General features: G+C 34.9%; 1 protein-coding gene across 1 annotated transcript in view; it reads right to left on the bottom strand.

Annotated features, from left to right (window-relative positions):
• Positions 1–3,364: 3,364 nt before the first annotated feature.
• The window catches only part of LOC132752476 (splicing factor 3B subunit 1-like), a 28,877-nt gene continuing 10,627 nt past the window's right edge, over positions 3,365–21,614 (bottom strand). The window contains exons 6-20 of the mRNA XM_060742802.1: positions 20,673–20,855; positions 19,664–20,350; positions 19,225–19,372; positions 18,490–18,644; positions 16,267–16,533; positions 14,184–14,454; positions 13,603–13,748; positions 13,049–13,321; positions 11,962–12,183; positions 11,355–11,537; positions 10,219–10,397; positions 9,441–9,626; positions 6,980–7,252; positions 5,241–5,457; positions 3,365–4,599 (exon numbers count right to left, since the gene is read on the bottom strand). Coding sequence (XP_060598785.1) covers positions 4,441–4,599; positions 5,241–5,457; positions 6,980–7,252; positions 9,441–9,626; positions 10,219–10,397; positions 11,355–11,537; positions 11,962–12,183; positions 13,049–13,321; positions 13,603–13,748; positions 14,184–14,454; positions 16,267–16,533; positions 18,490–18,644; positions 19,225–19,372; positions 19,664–20,350; positions 20,673–20,855 — 3,549 coding nt within the window. The 3' untranslated portion in view covers positions 3,365–4,440. The remainder of the gene's footprint in view (positions 4,600–5,240; positions 5,458–6,979; positions 7,253–9,440; positions 9,627–10,218; positions 10,398–11,354; positions 11,538–11,961; positions 12,184–13,048; positions 13,322–13,602; positions 13,749–14,183; positions 14,455–16,266; positions 16,534–18,489; positions 18,645–19,224; positions 19,373–19,663; positions 20,351–20,672; positions 20,856–21,614) is intronic.

Genomic DNA, 21,614 nt, shown 5'->3' with positions numbered 1-21,614 from the left:
TCACCTTTGATAGTTTAAATCATTGTGGTAGAACTATTCTTTAACATATATAGGGTCAATGAAACTGGTACTTCGGCAATGAAAATAAGTACCATGGTGGCATCATTTCACAAATCAATACGACGTTTGTCCTGATGTATTTTATAACAAGTGCTATAGATTTATTTAACTGAATACTAGTTAAATAAAACAGCTATGCACGTAAATACGTTACAAATGTTTTGTTTAAATCGGCAAAAATTATTGTCTAATTCCATATAAGGATAGATCTAGAATTTCACGAAAAAAATATATTTCTGTTGTTGTTGACAATATCTACATCTTTATTTAATCCCCTGCCGCATAGATGGGAGGGGATAATAGGAATGACCTCCGTCTGTCAGTTTGTCCGTCCGTCTGTCTGGGCGAACATTCAATGGTCTATGAGCTTCATTCCGTCCAAAATTTTAGTTAAAAAAAAGGAAATCCCATAAACCGACTGGTTTATGTGGTAATTTTACTGGTTTATGGGGGAAAATGCCACATAAAGATCAAAGAAAGGGCACATAAAACCCCAAATGTTGGCCCGTCTGTCCATCTGTTGTCCGTAACACTTTTGTGTCATGTCCGCTCCATAACTTTTAAACTGCTGAAAAAAAAAATAAAAAAACCCAACTTTTTTTGCTAGTACCACCTTTACTGGATGATGCAAGAGCGTTAATATCTGTATTGTGAACTTATGAAAATATTTATTTTATCTTTAGGTATTCTTGAATCATGCTGTTGTATCGCAAAATTGAAAGCTACCGTTCATGCTCTGTAAAACTGGCTTCAGCAGTATTCAACATTTAAACAAAATAATGGTTTAATATCATGCAAATGTTCTAACGATCCTTCAATGTGTAACATTCTTATAATTCTATGAAAAGCGGCGAATGGTCCACAAGTAACGTAATGCGAGTGCCCTAAACGAGAAAAACAAAATTCGTTCCTCAAGAATCTTAAGTTGTGTTCTCCGAAAACATTACTAAGTGACAGGCATTCTGGGATTCTAAAACTATGGAATCGGTACTTCACAGAAATCCATTACTAAAACATGTGCAGAAACTTCATTATTTGAATACGCTACAAAGACAGTCCTTATTAACAGTCATTAACAAATTTGATTACGATAAAGCGGTCACGAAAGGTACCGACAACGTGAGAATGGAATTCAAGCAATTTTGGACGTTCTTATCTATTTTACGTAAATGTCAGTCTGGTTTCCCCGCCCCGATATAATACATCAATGAGTAACAGATAGACACGAGTTATCCATATATACATATAGTTATCCATATAATGCTACATTCGTTATGACTTATAGATAAATGCAGTATATCTTCACCAAGATAGAGAATTTTGAATATATAAAAAAAAGTAAATGACGTAAGAACATTTTTGGCATAACGGTAAAACGGATACATGTATCTCATTTCTCTCAAAAAAAATACCATAAAACTGGTAATGATAATCCAAACACGCTATAAACTGGTGATGTCATACATAGAGAAAAGTAATTAGAACAAGTAATAACATTAACTTTATAGAAGTTGCATTTACAGTTTGATTTCACAGTCTACAGTCAATGGTGCTTGCCGTTTGTGACGTCATGCGTTTCAGAAAAAATCCGTATTTGCTATACAATCATTGAAATTGGACGTAATCTGAGTTGTTAATATCATCCGACGTACGTGTTGGGCGTATTCATGTTTGAAGATTACCGTTAACGGTGACATGCGACAGTATTGATTGTGATCAGATTGTAGTGCGGTAATGCCGTCGCGACGGAAATTAGCTTATGAGGACGTAGTGACTTCTACGTGTTTGATTAGAGATGTTTACTGCTTGAAGATATAAGTATGACGCTATGGAACCTATTATAATGTCATTCGCTGGAGATATCGGTGACTTATCTAATTGCAAGACAAAACTGTCCTCACACTGCCAGCTTAGTCGTTAATATCACAGATCGACTCTTTAACCCCATTTAAGATTGGAATGACTTACCAAATAGTATATAATATACATGTATGGTAACTGATGCCGTGTATTTGATGAGAGGATATACATATTAAGCAAATATTTTTTTCCGAGTAGTTTCAGCTACTCTTTGAAATATTATAGCAATGTTTGTAATATTATATGAGTCATTTATGTAGAGTATAATCAGATTCTACCCATAATACATTAAATTGAAAGGTTAAAACTGTGTTTATTCTGTCTGGAAGGTTTAGACCCTACAACTTTCTATTGCGTTCTGCACTTCATCTCATTATGGTTAACATTTCATCGGTTCAAAAGATAGAGCGGAAACGAAATTTTAAATCCACATATAATGCCCAAGTGTGACTTGACTGGAGGATGGTCAAACCTGTGCTCTGCATATCGTCTCAATTCGGTAATATTTCTTCCAAGAATTTTGATTTCCTTCCATCATTCAAATAAACAGACTAGACACAAAATTGGTAGCAGACGGACAACCAGATGCATAACAATATACGCAAAATTCTTTCGGGCGTTTAAACAAGAGCTGTCGGTAGGACAGCAACGCTCGACTATTCTTAGTGCTTGATAGTAAAAAAAATGCTTGATAGAGTTACCTCCTCCTGTTTACAGGTTGGGGTCAAGATGGTGAACAAGTGTGCAAAGTTTCAAAGCCATATGTCAATGGACTTTGAAAATATTTGAACTATTACAAAAACTTTAACGTAAATTCTAAGTCGAAAAAGGGGCATAATTCTGTCAAAATGCTTGATAGAGTTACCTCCTCCTGTTTCCAGGTTGGGGTCATGATGGTGAACAAGTGTGCAAAGTTTCAAAGCCATATGTCAATGGACTTTGAAAATATTTGAACTATTACAAAAACTTTAACGTAAATTCTAAGTCGAAAAAGGGGCATAATTTTGTCAAAATGCTTGATAGAGTTACCTCCTCCAGTTTACCGGTTGGGGTCATGATGTTGAACAAGTGTGCAAAGTTTCAAAGTCATATGTCAATGGACTTTGAAAATATTTGAACTATTACAAAAACTTTAACGTAAATTCTAAGTCGAAAAAGGGGCATAATTCTGTCAAAATGCTTGATAGAGTTACCTCCTCCTGTCTACAGGTTGGGGTCATGATGGTGAACAAGTGTGCAAAGTTTCAAAGCCATATGTCTATGGACTTTGAAAATATTTGAACTATTACAAAAACTTTAACATAAGTGGTTACGCCGACGCTCGGGTGACTGCAATAGCTCTACTTATTCTTATTGAATAGTCGAGCTGAAAATGCACATGCCTTATAACTGCTTTATGTAGAATCAAACAAATCTGCTATAGTTTTAATAAAAATAAAACTAATGATGCTTCTGTAATGTTTATTCATGATTGAGAATTTTAAAGAGCATATTCCATAATTCAAAGATTAACTTTTACCTGGCCCAATATTACATCATTTATCTGTAAATGACATTGGACAAAACTAAATTCATAATTCAGTGAAATGGAATATAAGTTAGAAATAATAACAGATTGTCCTACAAGGTTGAGGAATGGAATCATTGGCACAATGAGGATTAACTATATTCCTTTTTGTAACTTTATAAATGTTAAGAACTAATTATGCCAAAGATACATGTATAATAAGCCTTAGACTTAGTCCCCAAAGCTTTGTCTTATGGCTAATATTGTTGTAATTTGTATGGATCTAAGATAGTTGGTAAAAAAGTCAACTAACATCAAGATCTTCAAAGTAAATCAGTACAATTTTAATTATTAAATGTACATTTGAGTTTCCTGCTAAATTCAACAACTAATTGCGTAAGACTGATGTTTATTGACCAACAGTTTATCTATAGAGAATGATGGCAGAAATGAGTTTCTTCTTCAAAAATCAAGTATTGTTCTTGCTTCCCTTTGTTTGACTTTTTGTAATTTTGGAATTTAGTAACAAAAACACTGAAAAAGGCCAATGAGTGATGTAACACAATATTATTCTACATATAGTAAATGTTAAATATTTTCGTCTTGAAGTATACTTTCCGAAAATAAAAATCAGTCATGTTTAAAAGTATCATGGTAAATGAGAATTTTGATTTTTTTTGGTCATTAAATTAAAGTATCTGTAAGTATCAATAAACATTCATCTCAATTTGTTTTATAGATTTTGTCACCATGAGCAATGAATATTCTTAACCTTATTCTCGTTATATATATATGTGCTTCTGCAATTAGAACTAAATTTTTGCGCTTCACTTTTTTCAGTACATTTTCTAGGCTTAAAATCAAAGATGCACATTAGCATTCATTTCACACAAAAAAAACACGCCTCCATATTTGCTCCACCTCCATTTTATGAAAATAATAAGAACAAAACACGCCCACATTTTTACAATATGATCAATGAGTTTCACAATGACTTTGTCAAAATTGAATGATCACAATACATAGTCCAGTTCGTATCTGAGAAAGTTATTTTTAGCATCATTAGGAACTCTGGGATATGCTGGTATCATTCCATCCTGAGCTCCAATATATACAGTATTATAAACTTTCCAATAAACATCTCGAACCTTTCGTGCTGGATGAAACAGGCCCTGAAAAGACAAATAATTATAATAAATATACATATAAAATAATCATAACAAATATTAACATTATACTGTAAATGTGTTGAGCTTAAAAAATGTCATGATATATACCATCTCACATTTTTTGTCATTTTACATTTAGCATTAAGTAATTCAGTTTTAAAAACATTTATACTGACTGTATATTAAACCACTGACAAAAGAACACAAGCATATTTTGGATGAGACCAAACTAATGTTACTACAGAGTTAAGAATACACAATCATGTTCTGACTGAAGTACATGTTTGGTTTTAAATCACAGTAGCATACTAACTCTTTTTTTTAAACTGTAAATTATTATCTTTTTTCTGCAGATTATACTAACCTCAGGTGTTACCATCAGGGGTCAAAACCACCTCACCTGCTGAAGTTAAGAGATGCATAGACTCCAGTAGTTTGAACTCATTTAGTCGCCTCTTACGACTTCGATGGGATACTTGATACATTCAAACGCATATTGTGGTTCCTATTCTTTTTTTTTTCTTAAGTGTTTCTATACATGAAGGCATTGGAACATAAAACATTACCAAAGAAGTGGAGCAACCTTGAAAACTTGGCAACAAAGATATTTTGTTATCAAGATAATAAATATATTTATAATTTACCTGTAACGCATACTGCAATACTTTTGAAGGTCCGATACCAACTCTCATTCCCTCTATTGCACCCATGAAAGCCTGAACCACATGGGGGGAGGTTTCGAATACATTTGGCCAGACGTAGTTCAGTAAATGGACCAGTGCATCCTCGCACCCAAAACCAAACACACCCAGTGCCATGTGCTGTATTGCTGACATTGAAGTTTGTCTGTGTACCAGATCTCTGTAAACATATCAATATTCTTTGCACATATACTCCATTATGTTAATAGAGCTAAAATTATTTTAACAATACTGTCTTAGACTCTTATTTAGAAAAGCACTATTAAGATCATTAAGTGACCTCCAAGTTTTAATTGTAAAGTAGGACAAAACAAATCACCTGTGTTGTAGTCATTTATTTGCTGGCAACATGTGTTTTATTCCTGAAGACTACAGAAAATAAACTGATAAAATCAAAACTAAAGAATGCCTCTAAAAAGAACAGGCTGCAGTAAAATTCAACACTCAAACATTAAAATACAGATTTCAACATAAAATTATTTTTTATTTTCATAAAAAGTTATTTCTTAGATGTGTTTAAACAGGAGTGATTATGGCATTAAAAGAAAAGGGAAGTTTGGTTCCCAATCGCCCAAAAAAATGACTGACACTAAATAAACAAGATATGTTTGTAAAACATGTATGCCCCCTATCAGCAGCCAATTAGTCATGTGATAAGGTTATTATGCATGACTTCTGACCCAGTGATCAAACAATTAATAAGGGTTATAAAGTATCTACTGGTCATGACCTTGACCTTTGACCTCTTGACCCAAAACTCAATAGGGGTCATCTGCTGGTCACGACCAATCATCATACAAAGTTTGAAGTTCCTAGGCCTTAAGGTTCTTTAGTTATTGATTGGAAACCGTTTTTACCTACAAGGTCAATGTGACCTTGACCTTTGACCCCTTGACCCCAAAATCAATAGGGGTCATCTACTGATCATGACCAATCACCATACCAAGTTTGAAGTTCCTAGGCCTTAAGGTTCTTTAGTTAATGATCTGAAACCGTTTTTGCTTTCAAGGTCAATGTGACCTTGACCTTTGACCCCTTGACCCCAAAATCAATAGGGGTCATCTACTGATCATGACCAATCACCATACCAAGTTTGAAGTTCCTAGGCCTTAAGGTTCTTTAGTTATTGATCGGAAACCGTTTTTGCTTACAAGGTCAATGTGACCTTGACCTTTGACCCCTTGACCCCAAAATCAATAGGGGTCATCTACTGATCATGACCAATCACCATACCAAGTTTGAAGTTCCTAGGCCTTAAGGTTCTTTAGTTATTGATCGGAAACCGTTTTTGCTTTCAAGGTCAATGTGACCTTGACCTTTGACCCCAAAATCAATAGGGGTCATCTACTGGTCATGACCAATCACCATACCAAGTTTGAAGTTCCTAGGCCTTAAGATTCTTTAGTTATTGATCGGAAACCGTTTTTGCTTTCAAGGTCAATGTGACCTTGACCTTTGACCCCTTGACCCCAAAATCAATAGGGGTCATCTACTGGTCATGATCAATCACCATACCAAGTTTGAAGTTCCTAGGCCTAAGGGTTCTTTAGTTATCACTCGGAAACCATTTGGTCTATGGACCGACGGACCGACAGACCGACGGACCGACAAGTGCAAAGCAATATACCCCCTTTTCTTCGAAATGGGGGCATAATTAGGAGATAATTTTCAACATCACTTACCTGTCCATTAAGGCGTCCTCCAATAAAGGTGTTACAGCATAAATATAGTCTTTTCCCATTTCACCAATATATTCAAACATAAAAGATAGAGATTTAAGCACACCATTTTGTACGTTCAGTTCAGGTACACGATATTCATTCATTAAAGCAGGTAGCACTGTGAACGGTGAACATGTTTCTGCTACAATTGCTATGGCAACTGTTGTACACACACGATTCTGTCGTTCCTGTACCTTAAGATTGTTAAGTAATGTGGCTAACACGTCATGTGGACTGGAATGGAGAATAATTCAATATTTATAATACTTTAATATAACAATATGCATTTCTACATTTTTCTCATTAATTGAATGCATTTGTTTTATTCTGTGTAGAATAAAATATAACAAGAGGGCCATGATGGCCCTGAGGTCGCTCACCTGTATAAAGGCCCCCGGAGCGGGGCCAGTTTAAACCCCAGGGCTTTTATTTGAACAAACTTTGAAGACACTCATTAGAAGATGTTACACAATGTTAAGTTTGTTTTTACTACACACATGTAATGAAAAACAATGTTCTCACCCCCCCCCCCCCCCCCGCAGGGTCAATTTTCAACCAAGGGCTTTTATTTGAACAAACTTGGTAGACATCCATAAGAAGATATTTCATGCTAAACATCTAAGCTCTCGCTCATTGGGTTTTTTAAAAAAGAAGCTTTTTAAGTTTTTACTACACACATATAGTTAAAAACAATGACACCCCTTGGGCGGGGCCAGTTTTGATCCAAGGGCTTTTATTTGAACAAACTTTGTAGACACTTACTAGAAGATGTTTTATGCTTAATATTTAAACTCTAGCTATTTGGGTTTTTCAAAGAAGATTTTTTAAGTTTTTACTATGTGCATATAGGCAAAATAAATGCCCCCTGGGGGCGGGCCAATTTTCACCCCAGGGCTTTTATTTGAACAAACTTTGGAGACACACACTAGAAGAAGTTTCATGCTTAATATCTAAACTCTAGCTATTTGGGTTTTTTTCAAAGAAGATTATTTAAGTTTTTGCTATACACATATAAGGAAAATCAATGACCCCGGGGCGGGGCCAATTTTGACCCCAGGGCTATTATTTGAACAAACTTGGTAGACACCCATTAGAAGATGTTTCATGCTGAATATCTTAGCTCTAGCTCTTTGAGTTCTTTCAAAGAAGATTTTGTAAGTTTTTACTATATGCATATAGGGAAAATCAATGACCCCCTGGGGCGGGGACAATTTTGACCCAAGGGCTATTATTTGAACAAACTTGGTACACACTCATTAGAAGATGTTTCATGCTGAATATCTTAGCTCTAGCTCTTTGGGTTCTTTAAAAGAAGAATTTTTAAGTTTTTACTATATGCATATAGGGAAAATCAATGACCCCCTGGGGCGGGGCCAATTCTAACCCCAGGGATTTTATTTGAACAAACTTGGTAGACACTCACTAGAAGATGTTTCATGCAAAATATCTAAGCTCTAGCTCTAAGGGTTTTTTAAAAGAAGATATTTAAAGTTTTTTCTTTCGGTTGCCATGGCAACCAGAGTTCTGCATGGAATTAAATTCTTTGAACAATTTTTAAAGGTGACCACCAAAGGAACATTCCTGTGAAGTTTGAATGAAATTGGCTTAGTGGTTTATGAGGAGATTTAAAGTAAAAGTTTACGGACGGACGACGGACGGACGCCGGACGAAAAGCGATCACAAAAGCTCACCCTGTCACTTTGTGACAGGTGAGCTAAAAACATAACTTCAAACAGACAATATTTTTTCTCTTCATCAATCATATAACTTAAGATCTTATTCCAGGCTGATACATTAAAAATATACTCATTACAAGAATCAAATAAACATTTGAATTATTAAACAGGCATTTGAAATCAGCAAGAATAGCATGTGTTGTAAAGATAAATGTTATGTCTTTGAAACAGTTTAGTAATGGTAACTGGAACAAAATTAAAGTTCTTTTTGGCCATATCAATAGTTTTAATTACAATACATGTTGAATGGGCGGAATTTAGCTTAAGGGATACTTGATTTTAAGGAGCAATGTTGCAAAATTTATTAGTCAAATCAACGAAAACAAAATTATATGGTAGTGTAAATTAAAGTTACAAAATTGAAATCTAGACATCATTTAGCTCAATTGCAGTCAATAAGTTCAAAAACTTCTTTCAGATATGTTTTTTATAAAAAGAATAATGGCGGCATGGCCGAGTGGTAGTAATCTAATGATCGCTAGCCACATGGGTTCAAACCCTGTCAGGGGCAAGTCCTTGTTTCCTTAAGCAAGGAACTTTACACTCATTGCTCAGTACTGGTTGGTTCCAGGAACGGATTCGAAACTGTGTCTATAAGCTTATAGCTACCTACACAATCGTACTAAAATAAATTCTGTATAAACCAAAAAGAAGAATGAATGAAAAACATTAAAACCCATACTAACCCAATAGCTTTTGCAATATAACCAAATGTGTTGACAGTAGCTCTTCTGATGGCTTTCTTGTGGGCTTTAAGAAGTTCCAACAGTTCAAAACAGATTCTCATCCATTCTCTAGCGGACACATACTCGGCTCCACGATCTGCTATACGACCAACAAGATCAATACAGTTCTCCTGTACTTTTTCATGTCTGTAATATAAACATTCACAATCAAATTCAAATTAACAAAAAGTTTTCATTATGAATATAGGCTACTCTCCACTTTGTTCCTTTGTGGCATAACTTGTGGGGAAAAAAAAGAACTGTAAAGCATATCATAGCATCAAAATTATCAGATTGTTGTTAATTCTCTATGGCACAGTTCCAGGTTTTCTGGTGATCAAAGAAACATCTCATGGCAGCATTTCAAGCAAAATCCACAACCTGTTAGAACCAATAAACATCTTTGACTATTAAAGTAGTTTTTTACCATGACTTAATTTGTCACAATAAAATAATACTAATTATACCCCCCAGAACACTGTTCACCCAGAACAATGTGAAATGACTCTGCACTTAATACTAAAGTGGCTACCAGGCAGGTTAGAAATTATTCATGTTAATAAGAGAAAGGGTTAATCATATGATAACTTCAATATCTCTGTTAGAATTTTAAATTTAGGATCAAACTTTGCCTTGACTTAATTAAATTAATTTAATCCGCCCCTAGACCTGAGGACAATTACTTTCAATAATCACATCATTTATACAAAGTATTACTATGAAGAACACAAGTTTTTACCTGTTTTTAAGGATAGGTGTTAGTCTGGGTAAAAGATCTTTAATGGGGGGTGTCATCTTGGTCATACCAATAACATTAACGATTGCCTTCAAGGCTCCTAGGATACTACCCAGTACTTCAGGGTACTCTTCTCCGAGGTACTCGTACAGGACCACACCTAAATGACCCATTAACTTTTCCTGTAACATATAAAAACATACATACATTAAACTTTATTCAGTTTTGTTGCTCTGAAATTTAATTAGAATAGAATTGACCTTAAATATAAATATCATGATCAAAGATTTTTAAAGTTGGTCAGCCAACATTATAGAGTGACTGAGTCTGACTCCGCGGTTTCATTATTCCTATTGACAGGTTGTTCTTTCTTTATGAACTTTTATTCAAAATCAAGCAGTACAGGCAGAAAAAAATCATTCATCCCTCCAATTCATTAACATATTCTTTATTTTTTTTTATAAATAACTATTGAATATTTTGCTTTAAATATTATACACTTAGTGCAACAAACAAAATATTCCTTATTGTTACACACCAAATGAAAAGTTTTTGTTTTTTTATTTGGTTTTACGTCACAGTGTACAGTATAGGTGATATGATAATATTCCAGCTTTACTGGAGAAGGAAGACCTCATGTGCCCTCCCGTGCATTATTTCAGTCACAAACGGGCACCCGAGTAGAACCACCAAATAAAAAGTGCTATGCACAAGTGACCAATTTAATACAGAAACCATGTAGCAGTATAATATACTTGCTTTACAACAATCCATTCAAGGGAACATCTTTATAACTATTCAAGGTAACATCGTAAATGTTTGATCACTACACCAATAAACTCTTAAAATATTTTATTCAAATCTCCTAAAATACCAAATTAAAAACATTTTTGCTTCAGTAATAGAACTGACATACTAAATTTAACCTTCTGGACCAAAGACATATTAGTATTTGCCGCAAGTACTGAGCCAAGCTAGCCTGCACATCACGTCAGTGAAGCCTGACCAAACTCTATACTGTTTGTAGTGCAATTTTGTATTTTGTTATTGAAATCTCATTAGAATTGTAATGGACTGTTCCGAATTGAAAGCAGGACAATTCATATCACAAGTTTAGCAGATTAGGTGTAAAGGTGTACCTCTTGACATGTCTTCATGACAATTGCGATTCTAGATATAAGATCTGCCGCCTGTTGTCTGACTTTAGCCGACTTGTTGTTGAGACGCCACAGGATTGTACCACAGATCTGGGGCAGGTAAGGTTTCACACGCTTACCCAACGCATTTACCACTGTGCCAAAACCATTCAACATAACTACATCCTGTAAAATATGGTTATGTAGAAAATATGAAAATGACAGTTAGATAAAAGGCAAGAAAAGACATATAAATAGAATACAATTTAAGCTAAAGTGATGTTAAATCAACTTTAAAAGAGTAGTTACATGTGTTATTGATCTTCAAAATAAGACATATTTTAAAAATAACCCTAATATAACTAATTCATAATATGGAATTTCAACCATACATTCTTGTATACATAAAAAGTAGACATTCTTTTCGTTTTGGTTGGGTTTTACGTCCCACCAACACATTTTAGGTCATATAGCAACTTTCCAATTTTACTGGTGGAAGACCTCAGGTGCCCCTTCAAACATTATTTCAGGCACAAACGGGCACATGAGTAGAATCACCTACGTTCCGTATGATAGCTTGACAGCTTCCTCACATAAAAAATAGACATACCTCAGTGGTCTGTTCCTGGAAGGCATACAAGATACCGTCAATCAACTGTTCCTCAAGACGAGAGTCAATGTCTGCGGCACCAAGGTTAGCCATGACTTTCTCAATTGTCTCCATTACCATCTTACGGTACTGTTCCGCTTCATCTTTAAGGTCGTCAACCACACGTCCTATGATTTCGGCCGCACCAACTTTGTTTGCTATCTCCACTGTTGTGTCCACAAGCTGTGTGTGCACGGAGAAAGATAAAAAAGTTTGGGTTAATTTCATTTATTTTCAATAATATACAATACATACAAACAATATAAAAAATACTCAAACTGTAAGAAATTTAAACAATGAAACATGGTAAGAAAAGTAAAGTTAATAACTGTACTATTCAAAACTACTTAAACCTTTATATAAAACGTAACTTGAATATAAGCAAATAACACATAAAAGGCATAATTTTTACAACAGGATCAATAGCTTAGTTACTAATTATTATCATTTTTTGTTTATAAAGGAAAGTCTGTTTTTCTGATGTCTTCAATACGAAAATATGCAAAAGCTTTATAACACAATATACAAGTCTGATCTAGAAGTCAGCCTTCACTGCTCTTCATCTGCAATACATCCCTTGTTAAAATGTTAAACAATGCATCAAAAATCTATCTTTAATATATAAGTATGTATTATTTTGTGGGTTTTTTTAAAATATCTTTGAGCAAGAATATATGAGCTAATAATTATCTTAAAATGTCATTATAAATACATAACTGCCAACATACTATCCAGTCTCTTAACTTGATTTAGAAATGTTTACTTAAAATATTAATTTAAAATTTTAAGTAATCATTTTTCATTAATTTGTATTACATACACTAAATTATTTTCACTTTTCTTTCATCTGTATTATATCAAAAAGAGCTTTCAATTCTTCTAACAAAAAATTCTCAAACCTTGGACTTAATAAGGATCTTGCATTGCTCTTAAAAAAATCAGCACAACAAAATCTATCATTGTCTCTTATAACTCTCTGAAACTGCGAGTGACATTTTGGATAAAAATGTTTACAACGGGGATATCTAATACTGTATCTCTTGACAACCTGTCGGTAATTTCTCCGGTCGAGCGCCATCCTCTGGTTCCAGAAATGCTTGAAAAATGGGGGCAAGATTTCTTCTTTGATGTACTGAGGTTCAACACCATCTGTTGCGCAGCACTGTTTTACGACTTTCAACACGATCTTCTTCATTTCCTCGTCGGGTGATTGAAACTCTCGGATCAGAATCAACATGACTTCTCTCGTGTAGTAGTTAGCGTACTCGGCATCCATTAACGGGATCAAGTAACCGATAGCTTTCAAGAAAGCAGCTAAACCCTGAAAACAATAATATATATTGACATAACTCAAAAATATCCAAAATTGCTTATCGAGATATAAAACAGTAGTTTTGAAATTCTTTATTTGTCCATAGCATAATAAATAGAAGGCAAAATTCCATAAAGAAATGCTTTAAAATACAGTTTCTTTATGTAACATCGGTTCAGTAAATGGCAAGAATTCATTTTGCTGAGGAAAAAACTACCAATAACAATGAACAAGGATAAAGATAAGAGCAGTAAAGCCGAAACAAAATTTAGGAAATAATTCAGCCATACCTTTCCTCTATGCTGTCTAATACCCTTCCACAAGGGCTTGAGGACACTGTCAAAGGACTCAATACCATATGGAGTAGCTGCCTCAGCCAGGGCAGCCAAAGCTAAAGCTGTAATTGTCCTTACTTTTTGTTGTTCATCCACAAGACCTGAAGGTAATTCAAATATTATAACGCAATGTTTAAAACTAGAAAAAAATCGAAATAGTACACAATGCCCTCACAGTTCCTTGTTTTGTCAGTTTAGTTACTGACAGTATGACAGACAGAAATAAGAGCACCGCATGCAGTGTTAATGCACGTCTGTTAAAAATCCCAAGTTAAAAAGGGACATAATTCCAAAAATATTCCTTTCAAAATTTTGCCCGATGGTATTCCAAGTTTGATGCTGATAACTTCTAACATGTTTGAATAATGGGCCTCATTATGGGTTTTGCACAAAAACAACAACAACCCAACAATCATTATAGCTTGACTTTTTCTTTGAAATAGACAAGCTAAAAATGATGAATGGTTTTGTTCAGAATTGAATAATGGGCAAGTTCATTTAAGAAATTTAGAGTGATAAGGGATAAACAAATTTACCATGCTCAATAATTTCTACAAGTGATTTAAGATGTGGTAATATGGCACATCCCATCAGGATAGCGATCTGTTGTACAATCTTGATACCGGTATGTCTAGCCTGCCACGATTTCTTACTCTTACACACAGCTTTCAAGAAAGGTAGTAGAGATGGTATGCCGAGAGCTGAGGCCACCACAGCGAAGGCTCGGGCTGTTGTGTTACGGACATACTCGTCCATGTTGTCTATATCAGGTCTCATTGTGGAGATCATGGTGGCTAAACCAGCAGCCTGAAAGAAAACAACCGACCAATTAATATAAATGTTACATTTTTTTTTCTTTTAGATATAATAAATGAATAAATACTGAAGGTGGTTTCGAAGTGACACCACCATTACTTGCAAATGAACAAAGGTTAAGTTCAAAATCTGATATTTAAATGTTAGTTAGGTAGCTTTAGCACATGGAAGACTTTATATTTCATAAAGGAAACATGCATTCAAATCCAATTTTAAAGAAAGCGAAGTGATATAAATAAATTCTATAATGTTTATTAAGGCAGCTCAGTAATCCTATAGATTATACACTTATTAAACATTGAATTAAACAAGAGCCATGTCAACATGGCCATCCCCCGCCGAATGTGTTTGCTCATTGGAAGAATGTATATGTAGTAGAGCAGAATAATTCCATTTTAAGAGGTCTTTTGGTAATGAAAACTGATGGCTATAGTGATTACAGATTTGAAACCTATGTGAATACTGATGGCTGAAAATAACAAAGGGCAATAACTGAAAAATAATGCAGGGTAGGTTATCATCCATGTGTGCTGCATCCCTCCTCAGTAAAATCTATCCACGTATGAAGTTTCAAGTTGATACCTCAAATACTTTTTGAGAAAAAAATTGAATTGAAAAATTAAGTATGAAAAATAACAAAGGGCGTTAACTCAAAAATTATAAAAGGTACAGTTATCATTCTTGTGCAGTGCACACCTCCTGAGTGAGATCTATGCACCTATGAAGTTTCATTTTGATATCTCAAAGGCTTTTTGAGTTATGCTCTGGACAAAAAGTAATTTTGAAAAATAACAAAGGGCAATAACTCAAATATAATGCAGGGCAGAGTTATCATTCTTTAGCACTGCACTCCTCCTCAATGAGATCCATCCACCTATGAAGTTTCAAGATGATACCTCAAATACTTTTTCAGATAAGCTCTGGACAAAATAGCATGAAAAAAACAACAAAGGGCAATAACTCAAAAATTGTATAGGGAAGAGTTATCATTCTTGCGCAATACATTTCTCCTCAATAAGATCTATCCTTCTATGACATTTCATGTTGATATCTCAAACACTTTTTGAGTTATGCTCCACTCAGGTGAAAAATTAGGTATGAAAAATAACAAAGGGCAATAACTCAAAAATTATGAAAGAAAGAGTTATCATTCTTGTGCACTGCACACCTCCTGAGTGAGATCTATGCACCTATGAAGTTTCATGTTAATATCTCATAGGCTTTTGGAGTTATGCTCTGGACAAAAATCAATTTTGAAAAATAACAAAGGGCAATAACTCAAAAATCATGCAAGGTAGAGTTATCATTCTTGTGCACTGCACTCCTCCTCAATGAGGTCTATCTACCTATGAAGTTTCAAGTTGATAACTCAAATACTTTTAGAGATATGCTCCGGACAAAAATTTCGGACGGAAGGACGGACGGACGGAAGGTCGGACGGACGGACGGACGGAGACTATTACTATATCCTCCGCCGAAAATTTTCGGCGGGGGATAAAAAAAAATTGCTATATACAAAAATATTCTAATTTTATGTTTTTTGGGGGTTTTTTGGCTTTCAAGTTACAGCAATTATGATTTTCTAGCTTTATCGATCAGATCTCCTCTGTGTATTATTTCTGAAACAAGCAGGCATCTGCATATAACCACCAATTGATGGTAAGCTAGCTGGAGAGCTTCTTCAAAGTTCTTGGTAAGATTCAAACTAACAGTATTGAGGGGCAACTGATTTGTTTTGATAATTTTTTAAAAAAGCTGCTGCAAAACTGATATGAAAAATCTTTTAGAGCATTTTAACCATACCTTAGCCAGATTGGATATAATTTCTCTCCCTTCAACACGAGCATAATAATCCTCATCAATCAAGAGCGGCTCTATGACAACCAGGATTTTGTGTACATATGGTCGTACCAGATCGTCAAGTTTGTATAATATACGATCAATGACTTTCACCAACAAATGACGCTCCTGATCCTCAAGTGTGGGCGACATGAGAAGTGGCAGGATCTGGTTGAACAACGGCCCTGCACCGAACTCGCGAGCTTTGTCAGTTACCTGTCTAAGGGCAGCCTGTAATCAAAAGAATTATAAAATTTAAAGCTCTGTTAAAACTTTTCCATGAACATTTACTATTCTGTATGTATTGCCAACCATATAGTGCCTTAAAAAGTCTCAGATAAACAATTTATGGCAAACAAGAGCTGTCGGTAGGACAGCAACGCTCGACTATTCTTAGTGCTTGATAGTAAAAAATATGCTTGATAGAGTTACCTCCTCCTGTTTACAGGTTGGGGTCATGATGGTGAACAAGTGTACAAAGTTTCAAAGCCATATGTAAATGGACTTTGAAAATATTTGAACTATTACAAAAGCTTTAACGTAAATTCTAAGTCGAAAAAGGGGCATTATTCTGTCAAAATGCTTGATAGAGTTACCTCCTCCTGTTTACAGGTTGGGGTCATGATGGTGAACAAGTGTGCAAAGTTTCAAAGCCATATGTCAATGGACTTTGAAAATATTTGAACTATTACAAAAACTTTAATGTAAATTCTAAGTCAAAAAAGGGGCATAATTCTGTCAAAATGCTTGATACAGTTACCTCCTCCTGTTTACAGGTTGAGGTAATGATGGTGAACAAGTGTGCAAAGTGTCAAAGCCATATGTCAATGGATTTTGAAAATATTTGAGGTATTACAAAAACTTTAATGTAAATTCTAAGTCAAAAAAGGGGCATAATTCTGTCAAAATGCTTGATACAGTTACTTCCTCCTGTTTACAGGTTGGGGTCATGATGGTGAACAAGTGTGCAAAGTTTCAAAGCCATATGTCAATGGACTTTGAAAATATTTGAACTACAATAAAATGTATTACAAAAACTTTAACGTAAATTCTAAGTCGAAAAAGGGGCATAATTCTGTCAAAATGCTTGATAGAGTTACCTCCTCCTGTTTACAGGTTGGTGTCATGATGGTGAACAAGTGTGCAAAGTTTCAAAGCCATATGTCAATGGACTTTGAAAATATTTGAACTATTACAAAAACTTTAACGTAAATTCTAAGTCAAAAAAGGGGCATAATTCTGTCAAAATGCTTGATAGCGTTACCTCCTCCTGTTTCCAGGTTGGGGTCATAATGGTGAACAAGTGTGTAAAGTTTCAAAGCCATATGTCAATGGACTTTGAAAATATTTGAACTATTACAAAAACTTTAACAGAAATTCAAGTCGAAAAAGGGGCATAATTCTGTCAAAATGCTTAATAGAGTTACCTCCTCCTGTTTACAGGTTGGGGTCATGATGGTGAACAAGTGTGCAAAGTTTCAAAGCCATATGTCAATGGACTTTGAAAATATTTGAACTATTACAAAAACTTTAACATAAATTCTAAGTCGAAAAAGAGGCATAATTCTGTCAAAATGCTTGATAGAGTTACCTCCTCCTGTCTACAGGTTGGCGTCATGATGGTGAACAAGTCTGCAAAGTTTCAAAGCCATATGTCTATGGACTTTGAAAATATTTGAACTATTACAAAAACTTTAACATAAGTGGTTACGCCGACGCCGACGCTCGGGGACTGCAATAGCTCTACTTATTCTTTTATCGAATAGTCGAGCTAAAAATTAACTAAACTTACCAAACAAATATCTTTATCACATTAAATTGATGGTAAATGGTAAATATAGTAAATAACTAAAGGTGCAAAATTACTGTAGACCTTTAATGACATTTTTTCAGATGCAATAAAAATTTCTTTCAAATGTAATTGAGAAATCGCTGAAAAATAGTGACCATTTCAACAAGATTGTAGTTTTTTTAGTGCAAATTTCAGATTATGGTGGATAAAACCTGCATTTACGCCCCCCCCCCCCCCCCCCTCCCCTCCCAAAAATCATAAACTCAGAAATTTCATAATTCAGAAATATATATAACTTAGAAACAATATTTTGGGAACCAAGAAAGTGTTCAGAATGCAGAAATATTTGGATGTAAAAAGTCAAGAATTCAGAAGTCACATGGTATCATTTCTACCTTTCTCATTGGTGGAGTTCCATTTTTAATCTTGAGGAGAAGTTTCATGATTTTTCGTTCTTTCTGTTCTTCTAGCGACAGAGTGTCCTCATCAACATCTTGTAGAAGCTTGTCAAAATACTGCATGTCGTCCGGCTTCATCATTGGCAGATTTCCTGCAGGGAAAATTACCCCAATTTTTATACTTTTGTTGTTGGCTCTTTTCTAATATACATGTAAGTCTCTAAATTAGATATTTAAATTTTTCATTTTGATTTTTATGTCATATCATTGGCCTACAACTTAGCAATCTTTTCTAGGAAAACTAAGATACAGTCTATCAATGTTTATATGTGAAGTAAAATCCCTAGGCTTCTGGTCTAGAGGTCAAAAAAGTATGTTGAACCCTGCATGTTTCCTGCACTACTGGCGAACACCATCATGACCATATTTGTCTTGTGACTATTTTATGAATTTAAGTGAAAACATCTTCCTAATCTACTATACATGTATAAACAAGGTAAATGGTTTACCTGACAAAATCCACTTCATTGTAACAAAATTTGAACAACAAAAGGTTAGGGTGAATAGTAGAAATATACCTTTTGAACAAGCAATATCTTAGATATTTAACATGTCCCTATTTTCAGTGGTATTTAAAATTTCAGGGTCTTAAAAACTGATGCTTAAAATACTTATTTGATTTTTTTATACCTGGTAAGTAACCATTATGAGAGAAAACAATATTTGACTAACCTTTTGGCTGCATGTCTACAACTGATGTCTTGTGATCTGGGGTCTGCATTCTAAATCCTTGGGGTGTGGCTGCCATAGGTGTGGGCGTGGCAATCAACTTCCTGGCCGGAGTTCTGATAGGGATGTAACCAGTGGGTGGTTGCAGAACCTGAATTATAAGACATAGCACATCCAAATCATATGTATATCAACACTTATAATACTGCATTTATGTAATGAGCTATTCATTGGATGAATATGATGTTTGTATAAAATATATATGGATGCCGTCAATTTATGAAATTACTCCTTGTTTTCTCTTATAAAAGAAGTTTGCTGTTCAATTAATTCATTTTCAATATTCATAACATGCTCTACAGCCTTATATAAACTTGTCTATGAAAAATGGTAGTGGTCAAAATAAAAGGGTGGAGCAAGAATAAGTAAAAGGCGTGTTTACCTTGTACCCAGGTGGGAACATAGTATCCAGTTCATCATCACCTAGTGGTCTGTTCCTCTCATCAATCTCTCTCTGCCATGTGTAAGCTTGTAACTGCTCAGGTGTCATAGACATCAAATGTCCTGGTGTTGGTGTGGCCATAGCCATAGCTTTGGAACCAGTTGGAGTGACGCCGCTGGGTGTAAAACCTCCGGGTGTGAGTCCACCAGGTGTAAACCCACTTGGTGTTCCACCACCAGGGGTTGTCATGCCACTCATGCCACTAGGTGTCATACCGCCAGGAGTGTGTCCGCCAGGTGTCATACTTGGTGTCATATTACCAGGAGTCATGGTTGGCGTCTGGGCACCGGGTGTTTCATCCCAACGTGATCTCCTCTTACTGGCTGCTGGAGTGGGTGTGTCTTCAATTAAATCTCCGCCTCTGTCAGTTTTAGGTGTCTCCGCCCATCCTGCTTGATGTCCACCAGGTGTTGTGTGTCCAGGTGTAGCTTCAGCTCTTGGAGTCTCATCCCATCTATTTCTTCTTGCACTGGGTGTGTTTTGATGACCTGGTGTTTCACGCCCTGGTGTGACCGCTCCAGGTGTAGCATGCCCTGGTGTGGCATCCCACATTCTGGTACTTACACCTGGTGTGGCTCCAGGTGTGGTTGACCCTTTAGTTTTACTTGGTGTCTCATCCCATTTAGCCTAAAATGTACAAAAAGAATACTAAAGCTATTAACTAGACAAATGTTATTAATAATATCTGCATTATAACCAGATCAAAATATTATAATTTGCCTGTAATTTTAATGAAAGATGTTTCTTAATTTAAAGTGAGAAATGGTCAAGTCTTAACTGTATATGCCATTCAACATTGAACCAGTGCATGTAATGCCACCTACTGCTACTTTTTACCACAAACTGAATTGAAAAGAATGTACAAGAAAATTGAACAATTACAATAAATATCAATGTATTGAACTTTTATGCTATTTACTGACTATGCTCAGAAAAAAAATATATAAACCTGTGATGGTGTTCCAACTTCAGCCTGGTCCCATGATGATGCTTTTTTCTTGGCTGGTTCCTCGCTCATAGGCTGGTCCCATCGTCTTTTCTTCTTCTCTTGTACTTTCTGTGCACTAGCATTATTAACAGCTTTAAGCTCCCCAGTTTTTGCCTTCTCTTTCATCTGCTCCCGATAACCTTTCTGAAATCACAAATTTGTAATTTCCTTACAACCATGTTTCAAATATATGTACCTTCTATTTTAAAATAGCAACTGGCACTTCAGTAGTAACAAACATCATTCTGTCAAGTTTAGATATTTTGATCATGATAAAATTTATTGTGCTCAATAGACTTGCTACGGAATTAAGGTGACAACAGACACTTTCCGTGGTACTCACATAAATGTCATTTAAACCAAGTTATTTTAGTTATAATTGTTATTTATTTAATCTTTGTGCATTAAATGTCGTTGATCATCATAAAAAATAACATATTTGAAAAAATGCCTTTGTAAATGATTGATTTTGAATAAAAATCCTAAAATTTTAAATCGTCATATCAAAGTCATTTTTTATTTTTTTGTCATCAAACTTTTGGAAAATAAACCATAACTTATATTATCTGGGGAACCGTGTCTCAAATTTTTTCTATCTTTTCTCAAAAAAATATTACGTAACGTCAAATATTTTATGCGACTTTTTCACCATACATATTACGTAATTAAAAATATAATTAAGTCGCTGATTGAGCAAACAAAAATCCCTGACACGGTTCCCATCCGTAAATGAATTTCCCTTTCATGTGCTTTAAAACGCATGTTAATTGCTTTGATTATTAAACAAAGAACTGTCGGAGGACAGTACACGGCTCGACTATATTTCGAAAATTTGTCACCAAAGGGTGTTTCATTGAGTATAATAATGCTTACCTATATGAATACATAAAATTGTCCGAAAAG

The sequence above is a fragment of the Ruditapes philippinarum genome, unplaced genomic scaffold (assembly GCF_026571515.1).
Source record: "Ruditapes philippinarum isolate M1 unplaced genomic scaffold, ASM2657151v2 ctg3001_1_1_1_1, whole genome shotgun sequence".
NCBI classification, from domain to species: Eukaryota; Metazoa; Mollusca; class Bivalvia; order Venerida; family Veneridae; genus Ruditapes; species Ruditapes philippinarum.
This window is presented reverse-complemented; position numbering and strand designations above follow the sequence as displayed.